Source organism: Sceloporus undulatus, chromosome 6, assembly GCF_019175285.1.
Source record: "Sceloporus undulatus isolate JIND9_A2432 ecotype Alabama chromosome 6, SceUnd_v1.1, whole genome shotgun sequence".
NCBI classification, from domain to species: domain Eukaryota; kingdom Metazoa; phylum Chordata; class Lepidosauria; order Squamata; family Phrynosomatidae; genus Sceloporus; species Sceloporus undulatus.
Window position 1 is genome coordinate 97,778,054 of NC_056527.1, and position 22,183 is coordinate 97,800,236.

Consider the following 22,183-nt stretch of genomic DNA (forward strand, 5'->3'; position numbering starts at 1 on the left):
GCTGGATTGTTCCAGCTGGGAATCTGAAGCACCTTTGAAAAGGTCTGATTCCCAGGACCTCTGCTCTGACCAGTAGGCTCCTGTTTCCTCCCCTCAAAGAGCCTAGCACTTACTGCTGCCAGCATTGTACACACTACTGTTGAAGCCAGTCTGATCCAGTGGAACTTGGAATTTTTTTTGGTGTGTGTGTATTGAATTCTCTTTGCTTTGCTCCTGGTCCAGATAACATTTGTGGATCTGTGCAGATTTGAGGCTTCCAGCCTGACAAGGTGTTCAGGAAGATGCAAGTTAGAGAGTTAGAGAGAGTGGGGCAGTTTCCCCCCCCTTCTTCTACTATCAAACCCCACCCCACAAAAAAAGTTTAGATGAAAATCCAAACCATTGTATTTGGATCTTCAACTGAGATCAGCAGGAATTCACAGGCTCATTTCCACAATTCTCTGTGTTGTTGGAAGGTTAAACAGGGCAGGAAGGGGAGACCAGTCCTTGTCACTTGAAATAAATTGTCATGTAACTTGTGCCAAGGTTTCGTTTTGAGATTTTTTTAAAGGAAGTATGGTGGAAAACATCCATGCAAGCTGTGCATCTTCAGACAGAATTGACTTATTCCAGAACAAACAGCTGCATGTGGACACTGGAATGCTGGTTGAAGCTTTGTCAACTAATTTATTTCAAAATATGTGTTGGAGCAAATCATTGTGAGTTTGGCTGAAGCATATATGTTGCCCAAATCTCCAGGCTTCTGAAGAACACACTCCCTCTACACCTATCTGTTGTTATGTGCCTTCAAGTCATTTCTAACCTATGGCAACTGCAAGGGAACCCTATCATGGGATTTTCTTTGCAAAATTTGTTCAAAGGAGGTTTCGCCTTGTCTTCCTCTGAGGCCATCCAGTAGTTTTCCATGGCTGAGTGGGGGATTTGAACCCTGGTCTTCCAGAGTCCTAGTCTAACATTCAAGCCACTACATCATTCTGGTTCATGTTATTTTTATCTATAGAGTCTGAATCTACTTCCAGCCCTGGCTCCTGGCATAGAATCATAGAGTTGGAAGAGACCCCAAGGGCCGTCCGGTCCAATCCCTTTCTTCCATGTAGGAACTCATAATCAAAGCACCCCCAAGAGATAGCCATCCAGCCTCTGTTTAAAGACCTTCAAAGAAAGAGACTCTACCATGTTGCTAGACACTTCTCTTCTCTCAGAATTGGGCATAATATGGTTGTTAGGGTCTCTCTGTGGCTCCTAACTGCCATGTTAACATTTAAAGGACCAAATTTCTACTATTACACAGTGTCTCAATCAATTCTGGCTGTGATAACTGAGTGTAGTTTATTTAGTCAGCATTTATTTTGATCCCTGTTAGTTCTTCCTTCCTAGGTTTGATAAATTCTTGCCTCTTTTCTTCAGTTCTGGTCAAGAAGACATAATGTCTAAATGGTGGGAAAGCACATCTAATTATATAACCAAACTGGAGCAGCAGTTTGGCATTTTTTAACACTAAGGCTGGTTCCCTTTTAATTCCAAATTAGGTACATTTTATTATATATACTTAGATTGGCCTAAATATCTGTCACAGTGAGAGATTCTCTTGCCATTCTACAAACGACCTGTAAGTTGTATCAAAAATATGTTTTATACTATTCTCCTGGGTGCATTGTTTTCCATACTTTGCCAAATGCTTACATACAGATGGATGACAAAATTTAAAAAACAATTTATTAGGTTGGTGAGAGGAGAAATCAAAAAATGTGATATCCTACATTTTTCTCTACACTTCTGGCTAGGTAAGCCTTGAAAGGGATGAAGTCTTACTTCCTCAGTCTGGGTTGCTTTTTTTACTTGCCAACTGTTGAAGTAGTTGCTTTGGTTTGATGGCCTTTAGGCAGAATTTCCAGGACCCATCTGTTAGCCTGTAGGTTTGCTTCTAAGCCTCTTATCCTGCACAGTCCTCATCAGTAAGGAAATCTGCAGAGCCAGAACTAGAGAAAATACAATCCTGGGTGAGAATGGGACTACATGACTAAATGGTCCATAGGGAAATTACAGGAATATGAGGAAACTGGAAGATGTTCTGCATATGTCTTCCTCTCTCCCCCTATTTTAAATGTGAAGGCATTTGGGGCCAGACAGCTCTTGCTGCTGACTTTCCTCCCTTCCAGCTGCTTTGCAATCACCTTGGTCCTCCCAACAATGACCTTCTGGCCCCTCCTTTTGCCACTCTCTCCTTTCTCAGGAGATAAAGCTTTGGACGGTTACAGCAAGAAGAAATATGTCTGTAAGCTGCTCTTCATATTCCTGCTGGGCCATGACATCGACTTTGGGCACATGGAAGCTGTCAACCTACTCAGCTCTAACAAATACACAGAGAAACAAATTGTGAGTAGATGTGATATACTGGCTTATTGGGGCGAAGGGGGCAGTTTTCTTTCAAATAACAGGCCCTGGCTCTCTTTTTCTTAGTTCAAAATGTCAATAGGACCTGAAGCAACCTACTTCCCAGAGTTTATTGTAAGAACAACTACAGCTCTAAATATGTAAATAGGTAAACAGGAGATCTGGGTGACATACATTGTTCTTGCTACCCATCTTATCTGCTATTGCTTTAGAAGTAGGCTTGGGTGGGTGTTAGAACGTGGATCTCTATATTCCATATCCTTTCCATGGTTCTTTCTTTTGCCTTTTTATTTTGAATCATTTGTATCTGTGAGTGTATGGAAAACCTCCTCCCTGTTAAATAATACAGGAGCTCCACTTTCTGACAGCTGCAGAACAATGACCCAATGCATTTTATACTTAAACCTCAGGTACTTTGAGAAGAAACATTTTGCCTCCCAAAGAAATGTGCCAGAATAGCTAAAACTGCAAAATCTGTAAAGCAGAGGGTGAGACAAAATAAAGATCTCATTCACTGAACAACACAGCACATGGTTTTTTTTCTCTCTTGAGGGCGCTGTCTGGCCTGATCTTTTTCTGCTGAAGTGCAAAGTGGTGACACTGGAAGTACCTCGACATGCTCTTTGCCTCATCAGAGGTATGTCCATGCTTCTCCCACGTTTCTCAGCTCATCACTGCCTGCTTGTCTCTTTCTGTTTGCTGTTCTAGGGCTACTTATTCATTTCAGTGCTGGTGAACTCTAACAGCGAGCTGATCCGCCTAATCAACAATGCCATCAAGAATGACTTGGCAAGCCGCAACCCCACTTTTATGTGCCTGGCCCTGCATTGTATCGCTAACGTAGGTAGCCGTGAGATGGCTGAGGCCTTTGCCTCCGAGATCCCCCGCATCCTGGTGGCTGGGTAAGGTGGCACTGTTGAGAAAGGGCTTACTGTATGAGAGTTGTGTGTGTGTGTGTGTGTTTTATTTTTTTTACAAGAGTGTATAGGAACAGAGGAAGCAGCCTTATACAAAATTCAGTACTTTATGTCTTGAGTTTAGGTGTTTACATCAAGGAAAGGGAATGTATGGTGCTGCAGATGGGGTTAAACTCCAGCTTTCTTTAGCCCTAACCATTGTGGCCAATGCTCACAGATTATGGGAGTTTTAGCCCAGTAACATCTGGAGAACCATTCCTTCCCCATTACTTGTTTACAGCGATTAGCAGCAGCTTTCTATGGTCTCTGGCAAAGAGAAGTATTTTCCTTTTTCTGCTACCTGAAACTTTTATTTAGAATGCCAGGACTTGAACCTGGCACCATCTTGACACAAGACATATAGTTAGTTAGTTAGTTAATAAATATGCTGCCTTTTTCTTCGTACTGAATTCAAGATGGCTCACAACAAATAGAAGCAAAGTAGCTGTATACATAGGTTTAAAAAACATTAAATCAACAAATCTGTTGAAAACTAATTTAAAATAATTTTTAAAATACATTGTAGTAAAAAGGATAAAAATAACACATTCCATTAAAAGAGCCTTCTTCCACAGTGAGATAAGAGTCAAAAGCCTGCCTAAATAAAAAGATCTTTGCCTGCCAGTGGAAAGAGAACACACGGGAACCCAACCAAACCTCCCACTGGAGAGAAGGCTTGCTTCCCTGTCTTCACTAAATATGCCTGTAACGGTGGTACAGAGAGAAAGTCCTCCACCAAAGAAATTAAAAGTCAGGCAGGCTCACAGACATGTGGTCTCAAGCCATGTTGGGGGGTGGGGAGTGGTGGTTTAAAGGACATAACTAGTAACTAGTATTTTGAATTATGCCCAGAAAGAGACCAATAGCTAGTGAAGCTGGAGAAAGTTATGTGCAAGAGGGGACTTATGTTTTCCCTATACCCAGCCCTGGCCACATGTATTCTGCTTCTGAGCTATAGTCTCCGCATTAAGGTATCCAGCTGTCTGACCCACCCATTTATCTGTAATTGTGCCTCAGAGACACCATGGATAGTGTAAAACAGAGTGCTGCCCTCTGCCTGCTGCGCTTGTACAAGACCTCACCCGACCTGGTGCCCATGGGAGAGTGGACGTCACGTGTCGTGCACCTTCTGAATGATCAACATATGGTACATCCCTCTCAGTTCCTTCTCTCGTTCCCCAGTTAGTCAGTGCATGAAAGCTTCTGCCATCCCTGTACTAACTTGCTTAAGGTATATCCTACCCAATCAACATTTCCTTTCACATGATATATCCCTCTGGGAACATTCATTACTTTTCATCCCCCTTGTATCCAGTTTGCAGTTTATTCAAAATAATAAACTACAACCCCATACTGAAAGGAGGACAGATTCCTGTTGATCTGTTTATGGTGACTCATTGATGCATTCTGCCCATTCTTAAAGCTAGCGTTGGGGAGCTGTCAGGCATCCAGAAGTTTTGGTCTACAAGTCTGATCAGCCCCAGATCCCATGGCTAATGATAAAGGATTGTGGGAGTTCCAGACCAAAGTATTCAGAGGACCAAAGTTTCCCCAATTGCTCCTCAGTGGTAATACTACATATTAGACCCTTTGCATTTCCAGCCTTGTCATAATGATAGCTTACACCATATACCCTGTGGGAATCAGACAGTGGTGCATCTTGAACATTTTTACAGCCGCACCATTCAAATGATGATGCCATTGGAGGATCCCTTTCTCTCTCTGTTCCTTCTCCTCCCTCCTTCCAATACAGGGGGTGGTCACAGCTGCAGTCAGTCTCATTGCCTGCCTCTGCAAGAAGAATCCTGATGATTTCAAGACCTGCGTCTCCTTGGCTGTATCCAGGCTTAGCAGGGTGAGTCCTGTATTTTGAGGAACAACTAGGAGCCATTTCATTTGTCATTAGTTTCCATGTTATTTACTTTATTTCTATGGGAGTGCTTGGGATTGGTGGAAGTCCACAGAGGGTGTGTATATGGGAAACAAGAATTCTGAGGGAATGGAGAAAAAAAGACTATGACCAAATTGAAAACATTCATATTCAGCAAGCAAAGTACTGTATTTTCTGGCGTATAAGACTACTTTTTAACATTGGAAAATCTTCTCAAAACTCGGGGGGTTGTCTTATACGCCAGGTGTCATCATATAGGGCAGGTGCTGAAACTTCCGAGCCAGACTGGAGAATCTGCAGTCGCTGCATATAATGGGGGGAGCTTAAAAATGGTTGCGGATGCATCCCCGCCGTATGCAGCGATCGTATGAAAGCAGCTACCACTCCGATAGTCTTGGAGACAGGGAGGACTGGGCAAGCAGGGAGAGGTGACCTGTCCAAGCAGGCTTTGTATACAACAAGGTTTCCTGCTAAGTACCTGCATATCATAAGCATTTGAATTACAATTACCATATTGAAATCAAATCTGATGCTTTTTTTTAATTTTTATTTGGTGTGTGTTGGAAGAGGGGTAGTCTTATATGGTGAGTATATCCCAAACTCTATATTTTAACTGGAAAAGTTGGGGGTCGTCGTATACGCCCAGTCATCTTATACACCGGAAAGTACGGTACATTTATTTCCCCAGTTTACATCACAGTATTTGCTGTGGATGGGTTGTGGGATTCTCCGTTCCATTGATGTTATGGGATATAGGAACATGCTGGGAAAGAGAGCAAAGAGATGAGGCAAAGGAATGAGGGGCTGACTTGGATGACTGGTAAATTATCATAGGGCCCAAACAGACAGGCCAAAATAAAGCTGCTTCAGGTCACTTTGGAGGTATGCTGTTTAAATAACACACATCTTAAGAGGCCAGAAGCTGCACCTTAGGACTGGAGTGTAGCTTTGGCACAGTTTCCAGCCTCTTAGGATGCATGCATCATTTAAACAGTATACCTCCAAAGTGACCCGAAGCAGCTTTATTTTGGCCAGTCTATTTGGGCCCATAGTACAGCTATGGAGGTGCTGAACAGATTTGTCTTTCTGTCATCTGATGTAAAGGAGTTTGAAACTGTAGCTGCTGGGGCCTAAATCAAGCTTGTAGCCAGGAGCAGTGGCTATAGTCAGCTTTGGACTAATGACCTATTAATGAGGAGAAAAGTGAGGGAGTAGGGCAGCAAAAATGGAAAGAGTTTGGAGAATCATAGAGTAGGAAGAGATCACAAGGGCCATCTAGACCAACCCTCTGCCATACACGAATACACAGTCAAAGTACTCCCGACAGATGCCCTTCCAACCTCTGTTTAAAAATCTCCAAAGAAGGAGACTCCATATGATGCCCTGTAAGGCCAGAAAAGGGTTTCTTGAACTGCTTTTGGAGCCTCCCTCCCCACCCCAGTTTGCCAGCTGCTATTAGTCCTGGAAGGAACACTCCAACCGATGCCAGTTGGAATGCTTCTCCTGAGGCTAAGAACAATGTGGGGCAGTGATTTTTATCAGGAAATCAGTAGGACAAGAGAGTATTTAACCTTGTCCAGGAAACATGCCACATGCAAATGGTCCCTTTCATGTGCCTGTCATTATGTGCATATCTCATTCAGCCTTTAGGACAACACTTCCTTACTTTCTGTCCACAGAGACTTCTCTGCCTGAAAAAGTAATTCTGCCATAAGATTCATTGTTGTTTTGCTGTGTCACACCTGTCTTTCTTCCCCTCTGCGGCTGATAGCAGCTGTTAGCGGGAGGGGAAGACTTAAACAAGGAAAATGGCTCGAGGCGGAATTGATCACCTCCAGCAGTATGGCTCTGATCCAAACCACCTTGCTCCTGGAATGTTTTTAAGCCCATCTAATTTGATCCTAGGAACCAGACATAAAGCTTTTGTGGTAGTAAAATGGAGACGAGTGGTAAGAGAAGATGTTTTAACATTGCTCTTTGTGAGTTCTCTCACTTGCGCACTGGGCTACAGCATATATATTCTTTCCCCATAGATTGTGTCTTCAGCCTCCACAGACCTACAGGACTACACTTATTACTTTGTGCCAGCCCCCTGGCTCTCGGTCAAGCTCCTGCGGCTGCTGCAGTGTTATCCTCCTCCAGGTAGGAAGATACCTGGAATGGGCAGAGAGAGATGTTCTGAGAAGAATACAAACAATGAATAGTTGTTATGCGCCTTCTTTGTTGACATATTGGGGTGGCTCTTGTACCACCAATCTTATAAATTCAATGGAATATGAGCACAGTTAAGTCCAACAATTTTGTTACCATCTTTGGGCAATTTGGCCCAGGTCTCCTGAAGAGTCAGAGCAGATAGAGTTAAGGAAAGTGTGACCCTTCAGATGCTATGGGATTAAAACGTCCATCAGCTCCAAGCATACCTAATGGTTAAGTACCGTGGAAGGTTATAGTCTAGCAATATCTGGAAGGCCATAAATTACCACCACTGCCACCAACACAAATGTAACTGAAAATCAAGGACACGTAGTTCTACAATAGACAGAGTCTGGTGTACTAATGAGCATGACATTTGCTCCCTGTGAGTGGAATAATGTTCATTACATAACTACAAAGTTGTCATCTTTCCTTTTTGCCTCACTTCAATCCCAGAAATCATTTCTAATACTAAAGAACAAATGAAGGTTGGTACAGGAAGATGTGGAGTTCCTAGTTTTATAGGGCTTTCATGGGACTGTAACTTGAAAGCTGGCTGATTACAATGCTGATCTCAGTTGATCCAGTAAAGTGTGGATGTTATCTATTTTTCGTCTCCTCGTTTTCAAAGGCCTGGTGCAGATGTAACAAGAAACCATGATTTCCCACAAGCCTTAGAGTCATGCACTTGCCTTTCTTCTCTCTTTCTTGTTTTCACTTTACAAGAGAAGATTGGAAAACCATACCACAGTATTCAGTATTGATATAGTTTTACTAACTGGCAAAACTTTGGTTGCTTCTCCTTATGGAGAATGATAGGTATTAATAATTTGGGGAGACTGGAAACTCATATTATCTGATGTGGCAGGTGGAGTGCAGTTTGGATGCCTGCTTGGAACCAGGTTGTTGTTGTTATGTCTACCCATTACAGTGACCCTTAAGCAAATCTGTAATGGAGTTTCTTGGCATAATTGGTTCAGATGAGGTTTACCATTGCCTTCCTTTGGGGCTGAGAGAGTGTGACTTGTCCAAAGTCATCTAGTTCGTTTCCATGGCCAAGCACTGAGTACTGGGAACCAATACCTTGATATATTGCTTTTTCTCCCCATTCCCTCTGCTTTCCCTACAGAAGATGCAGCAGTGAAAGGACGCCTGGTCGAGTGCCTGGAGACTATCCTCAACAAGGCCCAGGAGCCACCCAAGTCCAAGAAAGTGCAGCACTCCAACGCCAAGAATGCTATCCTTTTTGAAGCCATCAGTCTCATCATCCACTATGACAGGTGAGCAGACAGTCATACTTAGTCCTCCTTAGCTATACAGGCCCTCTAAATTTTCTTTATTTAATTAAAAATTAATACATAATTAATAATTAAAATATAAATACTTATATTTCACCTTGTCACAAAGAGGCAGTTAACAAATTGTAGCCAAAGAAAGCTATCCTAACAAAGCTGCCTCAGAATACAATAATGACAGTCAGCAATGACAGAAATTTGATGGTTTTGCCCAGCTAAATAAATCAGTCTAACATGACTGTGCCAATAAACAGACTGGCACTGACAAGAAGATAATGTCAGAGTTAGTCAGGCCTCCAGTTGCACCCTTGCCCCTCCAGCCAAAGAAATTATGAAGGGCCCTTAAAGAAAAGTGTGTCTTGATGATCTTACAGCACAGACATGCTAGGAAAGGGAAACACCTGCCTTCAGAAGAGACAAAACACTGAAAAAGCATGGCTTGAGGTTTTTGAACTTGTCTGTCTGGAGTGAGGATTTTAATATTCACCCATTTAGCTGGGCCCATGGGGTAAAAATTAGAAGGAGAGCAGAGCCATGAAAATTGAAATAGTAGAAAAGATAACAAGGATTGGATTTAAGTCTTGAGAGAATTGAGTGGTTTAGCCTTTAGCCCTAACCTAACATGACTTAATCTGGATTTAAACTTGTTTTGTCAACCCACAGTGAACCCAACCTCTTGGTGCGGGCATGCAATCAACTTGGCCAGTTCTTACAGCATAGGGAGACCAACCTGCGATACCTGGCCCTGGAGAGTATGTGCACCCTCGCCAGCTCTGAATTTTCTCATGAGGCTGTCAAGACCCACATTGAAACAGTCATCAATGCTCTCAAGGTCAGAAGTCCTAAAGCCTTTTTCAGAGCAAATGAATAGTAGCCATGAAATTAACTTTGTGACACTGGCCTAGTCAGTAGCTCTTTGCCACTCTCTTTGTGAACCAAATTGGGGTTGAATCTTGGCTGGGTATCTGGCATGACCTTGGCTCTCACTGCATTCCTCCTGCTCTTTTTCAGACGGAACGGGATGTAAGTGTGCGCCAGCGGGCTGCTGACCTCCTCTATGCCATGTGTGACCGAACAAATGCCAAACAGATTGTCTCAGAGATGCTTAGCTACCTAGAGACTGCTGATTATTCCATCCGCGAGGAGATTGTGAGTAGGGGCTCAGAGCACAGGAGGAGGGAGTGGCAGAAAGGGTCTGAAAACCAAAGCTTGTTTCTCTGTCTCAGTGCATTTCTGAGAAACAGATAAGCACTGATGAATGGCAGGATTTCCAAGTTTTCCTACAGGGGGAGGGCAGGGGTAGTCTTGATATAGAAAAGTGTTCCTGGCAGCTGAAAGGCAGATTGAGGTTTGCAGAGAATATTTTACTTTTTCTCTCAGGTGCTGAAGGTGGCTATCCTGGCAGAGAAATATGCAGTGGACTACAGCTGGTATGTGGACACCATCCTCAACCTGATCCGTATTGCTGGGGACTATGTGAGTGAGGAAGTGTGGTACCGTGTCATCCAGATTGTCATCAACCGGGATGATGTCCAAGGCTATGCTGCCAAGACAGTCTTTGAGGTGGGTGGGACAGATCAGGGACCATGAACACCATTTCCTTGCCTGCATGTAGCACAGGAGAGCAAATAGTTTTTTTCCTCCCTTTATGGGAGCATGAGATGTGTGTGTCCAGCTGCTTTGCTTGAGGAATGCTAACGGACATGAAGCAACCTCAGAGGAAATGTTTCTGTGGGGGATCTATGAATTATTCTGTCTGTATCCATTAGGCTATGTGTGCTACTGTTTCTGCAGAAAAAAGAGCACCCCACACAAAATTAGATGTATTAGTAGGTTTGGGTGAATCCCAAGGTTCTCAAAAGTACAAAAATCTCTTTGGGGGATAAAAATCCAAAGGAGGGGAACACCCTCTCCCACAACAGCAGCCATGGAATGGTGGCTGTTTGTTGAAATTCTAGCAATGGAAGACCTGATGGAAGTGGAATGGAATGAGATGGAATGTTCTTGAGGCGAGTATGGCTGACTGACTGGAAGAAGTGGAGAGAGATCCTTTTTTGGACTACAGCTTCCAGAATTCCCCGCACAGCCTGACCAGTGGCTCTAGCAGAGCCTCCTTTTTTGGTTTCCATTTATTCATAATATTAATACATAAAACTAAGAGTTGGCCCAAGGTGTTTGGAAATCTTGGTGAAGGCCCCAGATCTATTATATAGGCTGCATCCAGATGTCCTCTCCAACAGGAGCAACTGCGGAGGTGGAGAGAGTTCAGCTTTCTCAATCCTCTTCTCCTCTACTGATGCACATACTGGTTCCAGGGCATAAGCAGATTGTTCTCCATTCAGCTGCCCTTTCTGTTTATGCTTTTTTCAGCAGCAAAGGTCTGTAATATTCAGTTAAAGGTTTCTTCTGCTTTAGTATTATTAGTCCTGTCTTCCTGCCTCCACTTCTGCACTTTGAAATTTGCTTGAAGAGAATGAGGAAGGTGGCTTCCTGAATAATGGTGGTCAGTGATTGACACAGGGACCAGCCAACCAACTCTGTTAAAATCTCATAGCAAATGGTCTGAAGTGAAAATGGTTTTGTCCTGAGCTCAGTTCTGGATAAATGGCTATATGTGTTTCACGCATGCCATGAATGCAGTTTCATTAGGTTTATTGCTGCATTTGTATCTGTCTGGCCACTGCCACAGTTTTGTGGGTTGGAGATCCAAAAGGAATCTTAAAAGACTTGATGCATTCAGAATCTGCAAATTGCATAGAAATTTACCTTCTCTCCACCCGGGTTCTAGCAGGTCCCTCTTCACATGGGAGCTCTCTCCTTGCCTATTCATCCACAAATAATTGCATTGTTTTTCACAGGCCCTGCAGGCTCCCGCTTGTCATGAGAACATGGTGAAGGTTGGAGGCTACATCCTAGGGGAGTTTGGGAACCTCATTGCTGGAGATCCTCGTTCCAGGTATGGTATTGTGGGAGGAAGTAAAGTGGGTAAAGATGTGTTACTTTGGAAGGAGAAAATTGGAGGCTTGTAGGTGTTGGTTCATTGCTTCTTCCTTTTCTATCCTCCAAACAACCTAGTGCAGACCTCCTACTGATACAGTAGTTTTCTGTATGCAAGGAATCTCTTTTTATGAAGAATAATTCAGCAATGAAAGCTGCTATCTACAGTCATACAACCCAAACATATATTTACCATTTCATGAGGACTACAGTTTAATTCTACTGAGGAAATCTCAATCTTTTCTTGCTTGGGTGGTACATATTAGAATGCTTCAGTTCAAATTATATCCTTTCATTCTCATTTGCCTGTCACATAAGCTCCTAAGTCACAACTGATTGTGCCCTCTCATTCATTTTCCACATCTTCTACCAGCCCTCTGGTGCAGTTCAACCTCCTGCACTCCAAATTCCACCTCTGCAGTGTTTCTACGCGAGCTCTGCTTCTCTCCACCTACATCAAATTCATCAACCTCTTCCCCGAGACCAAGGGCACCATCCAGGAAGTGCTGCGTTCTGACAGCCAGATCCGCAATGCTGATGTGGAGCTCCAGCAGCGTGCTGTTGAATACCTCAAGCTCAGCTCTATTGCCAGCACAGATGTCCTGGTAAGGGCAGGGCAGGGCAGGGGCCTAGAAGTACTGATAGGGTATGGGTTGGACAAGGAGTTACTCAAGGAAGTTCAACCTTCATCTGAGAGAAGCTGCTTCAGAAAATGGAAGGTGGGAGGCTTTTCTTAAGACTTCTGACAGTTACAGAGCTGTGTCATAAACATGTATTATTTGGGCAGCTTATAAAAAGTTGTGTGTGCAGCTGACAAGCGTTCTCTGTGAGTCAAATCAGTGAGTTTTTTGGTCAGAGGTCCATCTTTTATTTCTTATTATAGAAACTTAAAGGTGGTTCCATACTAAATCCATGTCGTCATAAAGTGTACTGCAATTTCCCTTTAGAACAAGGTGCACAGGGAGCATACACTTTGTTTTAAGGCTGAATTGACCTTCCCTGATTGGGAGGAGGGAGACCAGCTATCATGATAATGTCCTATTTCCTCAGGAACAAAAGGTAGGCTCCAGTTTTCTGATCGGAGGTTGTGGGACCTCTAATAAGTAAACCAGTTTGCTTTCTGCTTCAGTAACAAAAGAGAGCTCCAGGCTGGAACTCCAAGCCAGCTTCCAGCGGAGCAATGCATTTTGAAAACAAGGTCTATGCTCCCTTTGTGCCTTGCCGCTTAACAGAAAACTGCAGGTTTGCTGCTACTACAAGTCAATAGTAGGATGATGAGAGCAAAAATAAATAATAATAAAAGAAACTCTAGGTGAAGTCTGTAGGCTGTTTTCTGTGTATTTCTGCCATAGTTTATCTTCTTAGCAGGGGAAATTTCTGTTCCTTTGGTGGTTCTGAAAAAATAAGAGAAAATTGTGGCTACTGCCTTGTAGCTGTTGTGGGAAATGTGTCTGGCCATACAGGGCTTTGACCATTTGAATCTATTCACCCATTTTCCTGTTAAATGATTACAGTCATCAGGCTCTTTCCCTCAAAGGGCCCATGGTTTTAGCCTTGTACCGGAAACATAAAGTTCCCTGGCAAACATTATCAATGACTGTTCCCCATTCTCTTCCTTTCTCACACAGGCAACAGTACTAGAGGAGATGCCTCCATTCCCTGAACGAGAGTCATCTATCTTGGCTAAACTCAAGAAGAAAAAGGGCCCTGGAGCAGGCAGTGAGCTGGATGATGGCAAAAAGGATCCCAATTCTGAGATCAATGGGGGCATGGAGCCCTCAACCAGCACTGCTGTGAGTAAAAGGGAAAGGGGTGAGAAGTGGAAGTTCTTTTGAGAGGAAGTGACACTTTGTGGGTAAGATCAGTACTTACTGGAAAAAGGAAGAACTTGGGAGAGCTTTAAGAAAGTTGTCAAGATGGATCTCTTCCGGCAGGCCTTCCCGGAATAGAACCCGGCCATGTAAAGATCCCCCCACAGACATACCTATATAAGTGAAGACTCTGCCCACTGTTATTCTATTTTTGTACTGTTGTTTTTAGATTTTATTGTCTGTAATTTTAATGGATAGAATTGTTTAATCCTTTTATAAGGGTGGTGGAGAAAATTGTATATATTGTATTTTTAAAGGTTGTACATTGCTTTGATTGTGGTAACAAAAAGTGGGATATAAATTAAAGTTTTATTTATTTATTATCTAAGAGTCTTGGCAGCAGTGGTGAGAACTAAAGGCCCTGATTTTACTCCCAAGTGTATTTATTGTAAAGTAGAACCTCTTAGGCTTTATACCAGCTTTTTTCTAAGCTGGAGCATGCAAGATATGCTGGGCTATGTTTGCCAAAATTCAAAACAGCATCATGGTTGGTCATGATGAGCCTTGTAATCCTTCATATTTTTGGTAGAGCGGAGCTTGCTAAGGACTGCCCAATGCATTCACTTGGCTATAGCTGAGAAATGATCTATTGAAAGGGGTATGGATTCTCTCATGGCAGATAAATATTACCAACATTTCTGCAGCCTCAGAAGCTACCAGCTTCTTTCAGAGTCTATATTCTTCCTGGTATCCAATCAAAATGTCTTGAACTGAATAGGTACCCTGGAACTGCCAATCTGTTGTTCAGTTGCACTGCCTTTTCCTTTGCCTGGTCTTTGCCAAAAGATAAATCTCTATCTAGGAGATAGGTGGCAGGATATGTAAGACATGTAGCCCAGACCCATTCTGGACTCTGACTTGCCCTTTCATCCTTTTCCTTTTCCATCATATTTTAGGCCAGTTCAGTTTCTCTCTCTCTTTTTAAAAAATGTAGTAAAAAAACCCAACATGACAAGCTAGGCTCATCTTCAACATCTGAAAGGAAGAAGTGAGATAAAATTGATATAAATGTGTCAAATTTGTCCAGATAGTCTAACTGCCAAATTTGAGGGTTTTGGGGCAGTTTAGTACAATAGCAGAGATAAAGCATTCTCTCTCAGTACCGTACCAGTGACTTTTATTTAGTGCTCAGGATAGGTACCAAGATAGCTTGGGATCAGTTCTCACGTCAGGAACACATGAGCAGGGGCACTGTCTATATAAATATATATATTTTACTTTTCCCTTTTCTTCCTTTCAGTCAACGCCATCCCCTTCTGCCGACTTGTTAGGCCTCCGAGCAGCCCCAGCCACTGCCTCTGGTGCCCCAGCCAGTGCTGGCAACCTCTTGGTGGATGTCTTCTCTGACAGCCCCTCAGCTGCAACGGGCCTTGTGCCTGGGGCTGAAGAAAACTTCTTGAGGTGAGGGGGCAATTGTGGAACCCAGATGGAGGCTCTTTTGTCTTCCTCTCTCTGCTTTCTTGGTTGGAATAAGAGCAAAGCAACAGTTTAGAAAGTATACAGGAGCAAGGAACAGAAGCTTGCAAGTCAGGATAAGTTTCGGAAGTTCCTCTCCAGTCAAGGAGTTGTGAACCATCTTTTGGGGTGAGAGCTTGCCCAATGGACTGTTAAGTTTTTCCCCCCTTTCATGGATGGTTTAGGGATCTTGGAGGAGGGAGAGAGCAATATTTTAGTAGTAAAACACCTGCTGCGGGGCCTGGGGTTCAGTTGCTGGCTTCTTATGACAGGCCTAAATAGCCAGGGATGGGAGGGAAGACCCCTGGCAATCTCAGTAGATAATACAAGGAGAGATAGACCAATAATCAGACTTGGTATAAAAGGCACCTTCCTCTGTTCCAGTTGGTGTTCTGGGTATTCCCCTATCCCCAGATATTGATTTTCATTTGGTAGATTTTATGGATTTTTGAGTTCTGGTTTCCATGTGGTTGGGGACCTCAGGGCTTTCTCTGTCTCCTTGGAAGAGAGGCATGTATTAGTCCCCATGGTCTTGTCTTGCCATTTTTTTCACCCTTTGTGTGCGTGTGTGTATCTGTCTGTCTCTCTTCTTTCTCTACTGCCTGCTGGGAATGGTTTCCTCTTTCTTTCTCTCTATTTCTCTTTCTTGCTCTGCCTTGGATGAAGTAGTGACTTGGAGCCACCTCCTGAGAGTCCTGCGTCCTTATTGGTGGAGGCTGGCCTGCCTGCAGAGTAAGGGGCTGATACACTCTCTCCCTCAACTGATTCTGCCCACCCTGCAATCCTGATCCCTTGCCTCAGTGGTGTCTCCCGATGAGTCCTGTTCTTCTATTAGGCTTTCTGACAGCAGGATGGATGGATGTTTTTAGTATCAGAGTTTGACTTGACTAGTACTTGGTGAGAGGAGAAGGACATGATAATGATATAATAATAATTAATAATAGGTAAGATTTCACAAGTTTTTTAAAAAAGCAAGACTGCATTCTGTTAGGTTTTGTATCTCTGTAGGGAGAGTTTGGCCTCCAGATCATTTTTGGACAAATTTCCCACAATCCCTTATCAATGGCTGTGCTGACTACAGCTTCTGGGAGCTGTTGCTCAAAACATTTGGAGGCCTAAATGTTCCCTACAACTTGTGTAGGTAATAAGGGAGATTTTGTCCAGCAGAAGCTGCTTGTCCTTACCATCAAAACCCTCCAAGGCCTTGCCATTAGAGTCCCCCCCGCCACCTTTCTCTAGCACTCGGTACAGATAACAAGCCATGGTCTTCAGTTCTTCAGCTTCACCATCCAAAAGTTTCTGATCCCTTAAAAGGCTACTCTTTTTTTACCTTCTGCCCCATATGCTTGGAGCTTCCTCCTGAACACCTATGTGATGCTAACTATCTTAGTCCTGTCACATCCTTCCTCAAATCCTGTCTTTTCCCATTATACCATAGGTACAGCCACCTTGTTCCCATGCTCTTCTGTAATTCAGCCTTAATGCATCCAACTCAAACACCCATACATGAGTTCTTTGTTTTCTCCACTTCCATTTTCTATCTTTCTTTCTTTTTGTTTCTTTTTTTGTTATTTCCTGTGTGTGGAATTTTGGATGGTAAGCTGCTTGAGGCAGGGGATGGTGCTGTATCCACAAGTAGGGGTGACGTGAAACCAAAGTGAGCTGCTGAAAAGAAATTCCCAGTGCTACAAAAATTGCCTCTAGACTGCTTTTGTCAGAGATTTTTGCAGCTTGCAGGTGGGTTGGTAGGGAGCATAACTGCCTAAGACACTCCCATTTTTGCATCGAGTGAGTTATTGGGATCTAGACTGCAGGGTGTGTGTGATTTTCACATTGTGTAGGGAAGAAGAGTAGGTTAGGACCAGGGCTTCAAAAACCATACCAGCTGGGGATTCTGAGAGTCCTCATCCAAAACCACTTTTCCCAGCCCTCATTTGAGTCCTTGACTGCCAAGACTGGTGGGCTTTCAATGACAGCCATATTAGTACCTCACACAGATGTGAGTTCTTGAATACAAAATTCTAGGATTTCTAGGAAAGAGCCTTTTGAATCAGAAGGGGATATTTGGTTCTGGGATTCTTGGAACTCCAGCAAAATGAATGTGAAAGGTCAGAGATTTGGATAGCTTGTTGATAGGATTCTTGGATGACTGGAGCAGGTATGTATATTTGTGTGTTTGAGAGGGAAAAGCAGAGGAAGCATGTGCATGTTCTGCAATATGAGAAAAATGTAAACTTTTCTTTGCTGTTATCCCTTGCAGTGGTTCCCAACCCAGAGTTGTCAGACTCCCACCATCCCTAGCCAGCATGATTGGGGGAGGTAATAGGAGGTGTACTCCAGCAGTATCCAGGGACTTGAAAGTCAGGAATCATTACTTCAGAGAGGGGGTAGGCATATTCCTGGACCACTGGCTATGCTGTGTGGCCCTGATGAGATTATTATTATAGTACAAAATGTTGGGAGGGCATTAAGTTGCCAACCTTTGCTTTAGACGTCCCTTAGGAATGGTGCTCACTCCTCCTCTGCCTCTTTGCTTGCTGTGTTGCATGCTGCTTCTGTGTGTCTCTGTGTGTTTGGGGTTTTTTGGTTTTTGTTTCTTTCCTGCCTCTTTCTGGTACTAACATGGTGCTGCGCCCTGGTGACTCATCTTTTCTGCTCTTTCTCTCCCCTGCTGGCCCCTTTGCTATGTCCCTTGGCCACCACCTTCAGCTCAGGGGCTGCTGCTTCTGTCTCTGAGGACCCAGCTTTGCCTATTGCTGAGGCCGATGAACTGCTTCACAAGTAAGATCGTGCGGTAGGGCTGTGGTTCTTAGACACGGTGGGGTGGACAGCGGGTGGCAACCATGGGGCAACTTGAAAGCAGCTCCTCCTTGACACTTCAGTGGGAAAGCATCTTCACCAGCCTGGTTCTATTTTTGCTACTTACTCCACCCAGCACTCTTTTCTACTGTGTCTTTGTAGTTCAGCTCCTTTAATGGGAGATGAGAAAACAGAGCTTGGAAGTTTCTTTCTGGACTACAACATGCAGAATCCCCCAGCTAGCATGGGTTTCTGGATTCTGAGAGTTGTAGTCCAAAAAAAAAAATAACTTCCTTCTGGTCTGGGGAATCACAGGGACTCCCTGAGTAGCAAGGTGTTTTATATTTTTTTGGTGCACCAGTCCACTGGGACACAGGGACTGAGGGAGTCAGTATTGAAATCTTAAGAGGGCAAGAGGAGGAGTTGACCGACTGTGTACCAAAATATGGGTACTAAGCAGAACCTGTAGTGTGGTGAAGCTGCTGATAAACCAAAATGGCTGGATTGCTCACAAAAATGCCCTGTGGATTCTACATGCCCCTAACTGACTCTCTATGGCTCATTATAGGTTCGTGTGTAAGAATAATGGAGTGCTCTTTGAGAACCAGTTGCTCCAAATCGGAGTGAAATCAGAATTCCGGCAGAACTTGGGTGAGTGCTTTAGGGCAAAAAAATAATTTTGTGTGTGTGTGAGGTATGGCCCTCCAAAAACTCCTGGGGGGCTAATGCAGTTCCCTATACTCCAACAGTTGCCTACTGCTGCCCTAGAGCCACCAAAATTGGCCACCTCGGCCCTAAAGGAATGTGGCCCTTGAGAGAAAAAGATACCAAACACCTGATTTTAGACTTGCTTTGCCTTCTGAGACCTGATAGAAACTGCTAGTAGTGGTAAATTACTGATAGTGTGTGTAGTACATCCAGTTGGTCAGGCACCTTTCCCCTTCTTATTTAAGGTCAGCCAGTGATGTTAGGGCACACTAAGAAACTCCATACTATTAAATAATCTTTTCTTTGATTCTTCAGGCCGGATGTATCTCTTCTATGGGAACAAAACATCCGTCCAATTCCAGAGCTTTACTCCTACAGTCAGCTATCCAGGAGACCTGCAGAGTCATATCCTTTTTGTGAACAAGTGATCTGGGGAAGAGTTGTAGTTAGCGCATTTGAGGCACTTTGGTATGGTTCTTTCACTCCTTCGTAGGAATAGTGTCTAGTTCCTTAGTGCCATTTACAGCTCAATATTCAGACAAAAGCAGTGGAGCCGCTGGTGGAAGGTGGTGCTCAAGTCCAACAGGTCCTGAACATTGAGTGCCTGAGTGACTTCACGGAGGCCCCCCTCATCAACATCAAATTCCGGTATGTTGCTCAATATTTCAGGGTGCTCTGAAACAGCAGAGGAACAGTGTTCTTACTGTTTGATGCAAGGTGATCAGAAATGGCTGAAGCCAAGGCAAATCTGAATCTGCACAACAGCTCACTACCATCTCTGCACTAGAGTGGAGAGTATTGATGCAAAGTCTGCTAACTGTTTGAAAAACTGGAGAGTTTGAGGTTGCATTGTTTAAACTCAAGCTTCTGTTCCTCATTGTTGTGGGGAACTTAACAAAATCTGTATATGGGCCAAACTTAACAAGAGCAGTGTGATGTTTGCAGTAGTTATTTGCCTTGATGCATCTGCCCTTCCCTTTGACTCTGTCCTCCCTGTCTCATTTTCGCATGAACTACACTCTCCCCCAGTTATTTGTTATAACTAGCAGGTTGTACTATAATTCAGTTAACAAAGACTCGGACAAAGAAGCTCTTTTACACAGAGTCTTTTAATGCCCTCTCAGCCTCCCTTTGACTAACTGGATTTTTTTTAGCAACATTAGCATTAGGAGGATAATGAAGGTGAGCTAGAGAAGCTCCACAGACTTTTAGTGTTGGGTTGTAACAGTGTGTCTGTAGTAGTCAGTGCAATAAAACTTGAGCTGGGAAAAAACAAGAGTCTGTTCTAGACAATCCTAATGTAGCTGAGTGTCCCTGCATACAACAGTCATGCTAAACAATAGTTGCCTTCAGAATTCAATAACAAAACAGAGGGAAAAGGGGAGAGCAGACAAGTTTGCCTAAGGAGTTACCAGTAGCATGTTAATCATAAAACTGTAAATTTAAGCCAAAAAAAAAAAAAATGGCAATCAAAAGAAAAGTGGAGGCTGGTGAAAGAAAAGTCAACCCTGAATGCATTTTGGAAGAAGCCTTTAGGTGGTCTCTAGAAAGTTCTAGAAACAATGGAGGAATTAGGACAGGAAATGAAAAAAGCTAAACAACAATATTTTGAGTACGCGAATAAACCAGGTAAATGGTTAGCTATAAGAATGAAAAGGAGAAAGGAAATGAGATTAATTACAAAAATCAAAAGGGAAGATGAGGTGTTGAATAAGCAGGAGGAAATTATGGAATACTTTAGAGAGTTTTATAATAAATTATACACAAAGAAACAGGAACATAAATATACGTTAATGGATTTTTTGGAGGGGAAGAGGATGTTTCAAATTAGTGAAAATCAAAGAGTTGAATTAGATGCGGAGATTACACAGGAAGAGGTGGAGAGGGCATTAGGGAGAAATAAAAATGGTAAAGCCCCAGGCCCAGATGGGTTTCCGATTGAATTTTATAAAGTGTTTAAGGATGAATTGAAAGAACCACTGAGATTAGTAATGAATGGAATGATTAGTGGGAAAATGCCAGAGACGTGGAGAGAATCGGAGATAATATTAATTCCTAAGGAGGGTAAAGATGTATTAGAGGCGGCAAACTATAGGCCGATATCTTTACTAAATTTGGACTACAAAATATTTGCAACAATCATGGCTCAAAGACTTAGGAACTGTTTAGAGCAATTAATTGATCAGGATCAAAGTGGTTTCCTACCTAAAAGATATATGAAAAATAATATGAGATTTCTACTGGACATATTGGAATATTATGAAAGACACAATGATAAAAAAAATGGGATTGTTGTTTGTAGATATGGAAAAGGCCTTTGATACAGTGGATTGGACGGCACTGATGGAAATTCTGGAGAATATTAATATTGGACCAAATTATAGGAAATGGATATTACAAATTTATACGAGTCAGAAAGCAAGAATTAATATAAATGGAGAATTAACGAAACAAGTCCATATAGAAAGGGGAACAAGACAGGGCTGCCCCCTATCCCCTCTTCTATTTATATTGATAATGGAAATTTTGATAAATAAAATTAACAATTTGGACATGATACAAGGAGTGAGAATAAAACAATTCCAATATAGGATACGAGCATTTGCAGACGATGTGGTGATAAACTTAGAAGATCCTTTGGAAAACATAACAAGAGTAATGAAAGTTATAGAAGAATTTGGTGAATATACAGGTTGTAAAATTAACAAAAATAAATCGGCAATTATAACAAAAAACCTGAATAAGGACGAGGAGAAGAAGATTCAAGAAAAATCAGAGATTAAAATAAATAAAAAAGTAAAATATTTGGGCATTTGGATTTTAAAAAAAAACAAATGAATTATTTGAAAATAATTATGTGAAGTTATGGGCAGAAGTGAAGAAAGATTTGGCGAATTGGAAAAAGCTGCAGCTATCCTTCTTGGGAAGGATTGCGGCGGTAAAAATGTCAGTATTACCAAGACTCCTCTTCCTATTCCAAATGATCCCTATTATAAATTCAAGTAAACCGTTTAAAAACTGGGAAAAAGATATGTCAAACTTTATTTGGCAAAATAAAAGACCAAGAATAAGACTAAAATTATTACAAGATGCGAGAGAAAGAGGTGGTCTGACATTCCCAAATTTACAATTGTATGCAGATGCTTGTAGCCTTGTATGGATTAGGGATTGGATAAATTTAAAAGATAGAAGATTATTGGAATTAGAAGGTGAAGGATTAAGTTATGGGTTTCATGCTTATTTGGCATATGACAAAGAGAAAGTAAACCAAGTAATAAATAATCACTGTATAAGAAGAAATCTCATGAGAGTATGGAACAAATACAAAAGAAATATAATAGACAATTTCCCTATGTGGCTGTCTCCGCATGAAGCCATATATAGGAAGGAAATGATAAGAAGAGAGGAATGGTTTAAGTATAAAGATTTGACAAAGGTGGAGCAGGGTAGAATAAACATAAAATCGCAGGAGGAACTAGAACAAATAGGTTTTGACCCAGGATGGTTTGCATATAGGCGTATATATGAGAGAACGAAGGCAGACATAAAATAATTTGGCTGTGAAGAAAATAGAACGGAATTAGAAAAGTTGTTAACCGAGGATCAAGAGAAAATAATTGGGAA

At 42.5% G+C, this 22,183-nt stretch overlaps 1 protein-coding gene across 4 annotated transcripts in view; it reads left to right on the plus strand.

Moving 5' to 3' along the window:
- Positions 1–22,183, plus strand: part of AP2A1 (adaptor related protein complex 2 subunit alpha 1) — a 40,794-nt gene that overhangs the window by 10,376 nt on the left and 8,235 nt on the right. The window contains exons 3-19 of one of the 4 annotated variants that reach the window (XM_042472741.1): positions 2,234–2,376; positions 3,103–3,296; positions 4,368–4,497; positions 5,104–5,205; positions 7,275–7,383; positions 8,567–8,714; positions 9,393–9,561; positions 9,741–9,878; positions 10,110–10,292; positions 11,588–11,685; positions 12,100–12,331; positions 13,355–13,519; positions 14,838–14,998; positions 17,762–17,833; positions 18,420–18,502; positions 18,875–18,964; positions 19,084–19,207. In XM_042472741.1, the coding sequence (XP_042328675.1) occupies positions 2,234–2,376; positions 3,103–3,296; positions 4,368–4,497; positions 5,104–5,205; positions 7,275–7,383; positions 8,567–8,714; positions 9,393–9,561; positions 9,741–9,878; positions 10,110–10,292; positions 11,588–11,685; positions 12,100–12,331; positions 13,355–13,519; positions 14,838–14,998; positions 17,762–17,833; positions 18,420–18,502; positions 18,875–18,964; positions 19,084–19,207 (2,341 nt within the window). Of the gene's footprint in view, positions 1–2,233; positions 2,377–3,102; positions 3,297–4,367; positions 4,498–5,103; positions 5,206–7,274; positions 7,384–8,563; positions 8,715–9,392; positions 9,562–9,740; positions 9,879–10,109; positions 10,293–11,587; positions 11,686–12,099; positions 12,332–13,354; positions 13,520–14,837; positions 14,999–17,761; positions 17,834–18,419; positions 18,503–18,874; positions 18,965–19,083; positions 19,208–22,183 lie in introns of all 4 variants that reach the window. The other 3 variants (XM_042472740.1, XM_042472743.1, XM_042472742.1) reach the window with 3 other exon arrangements.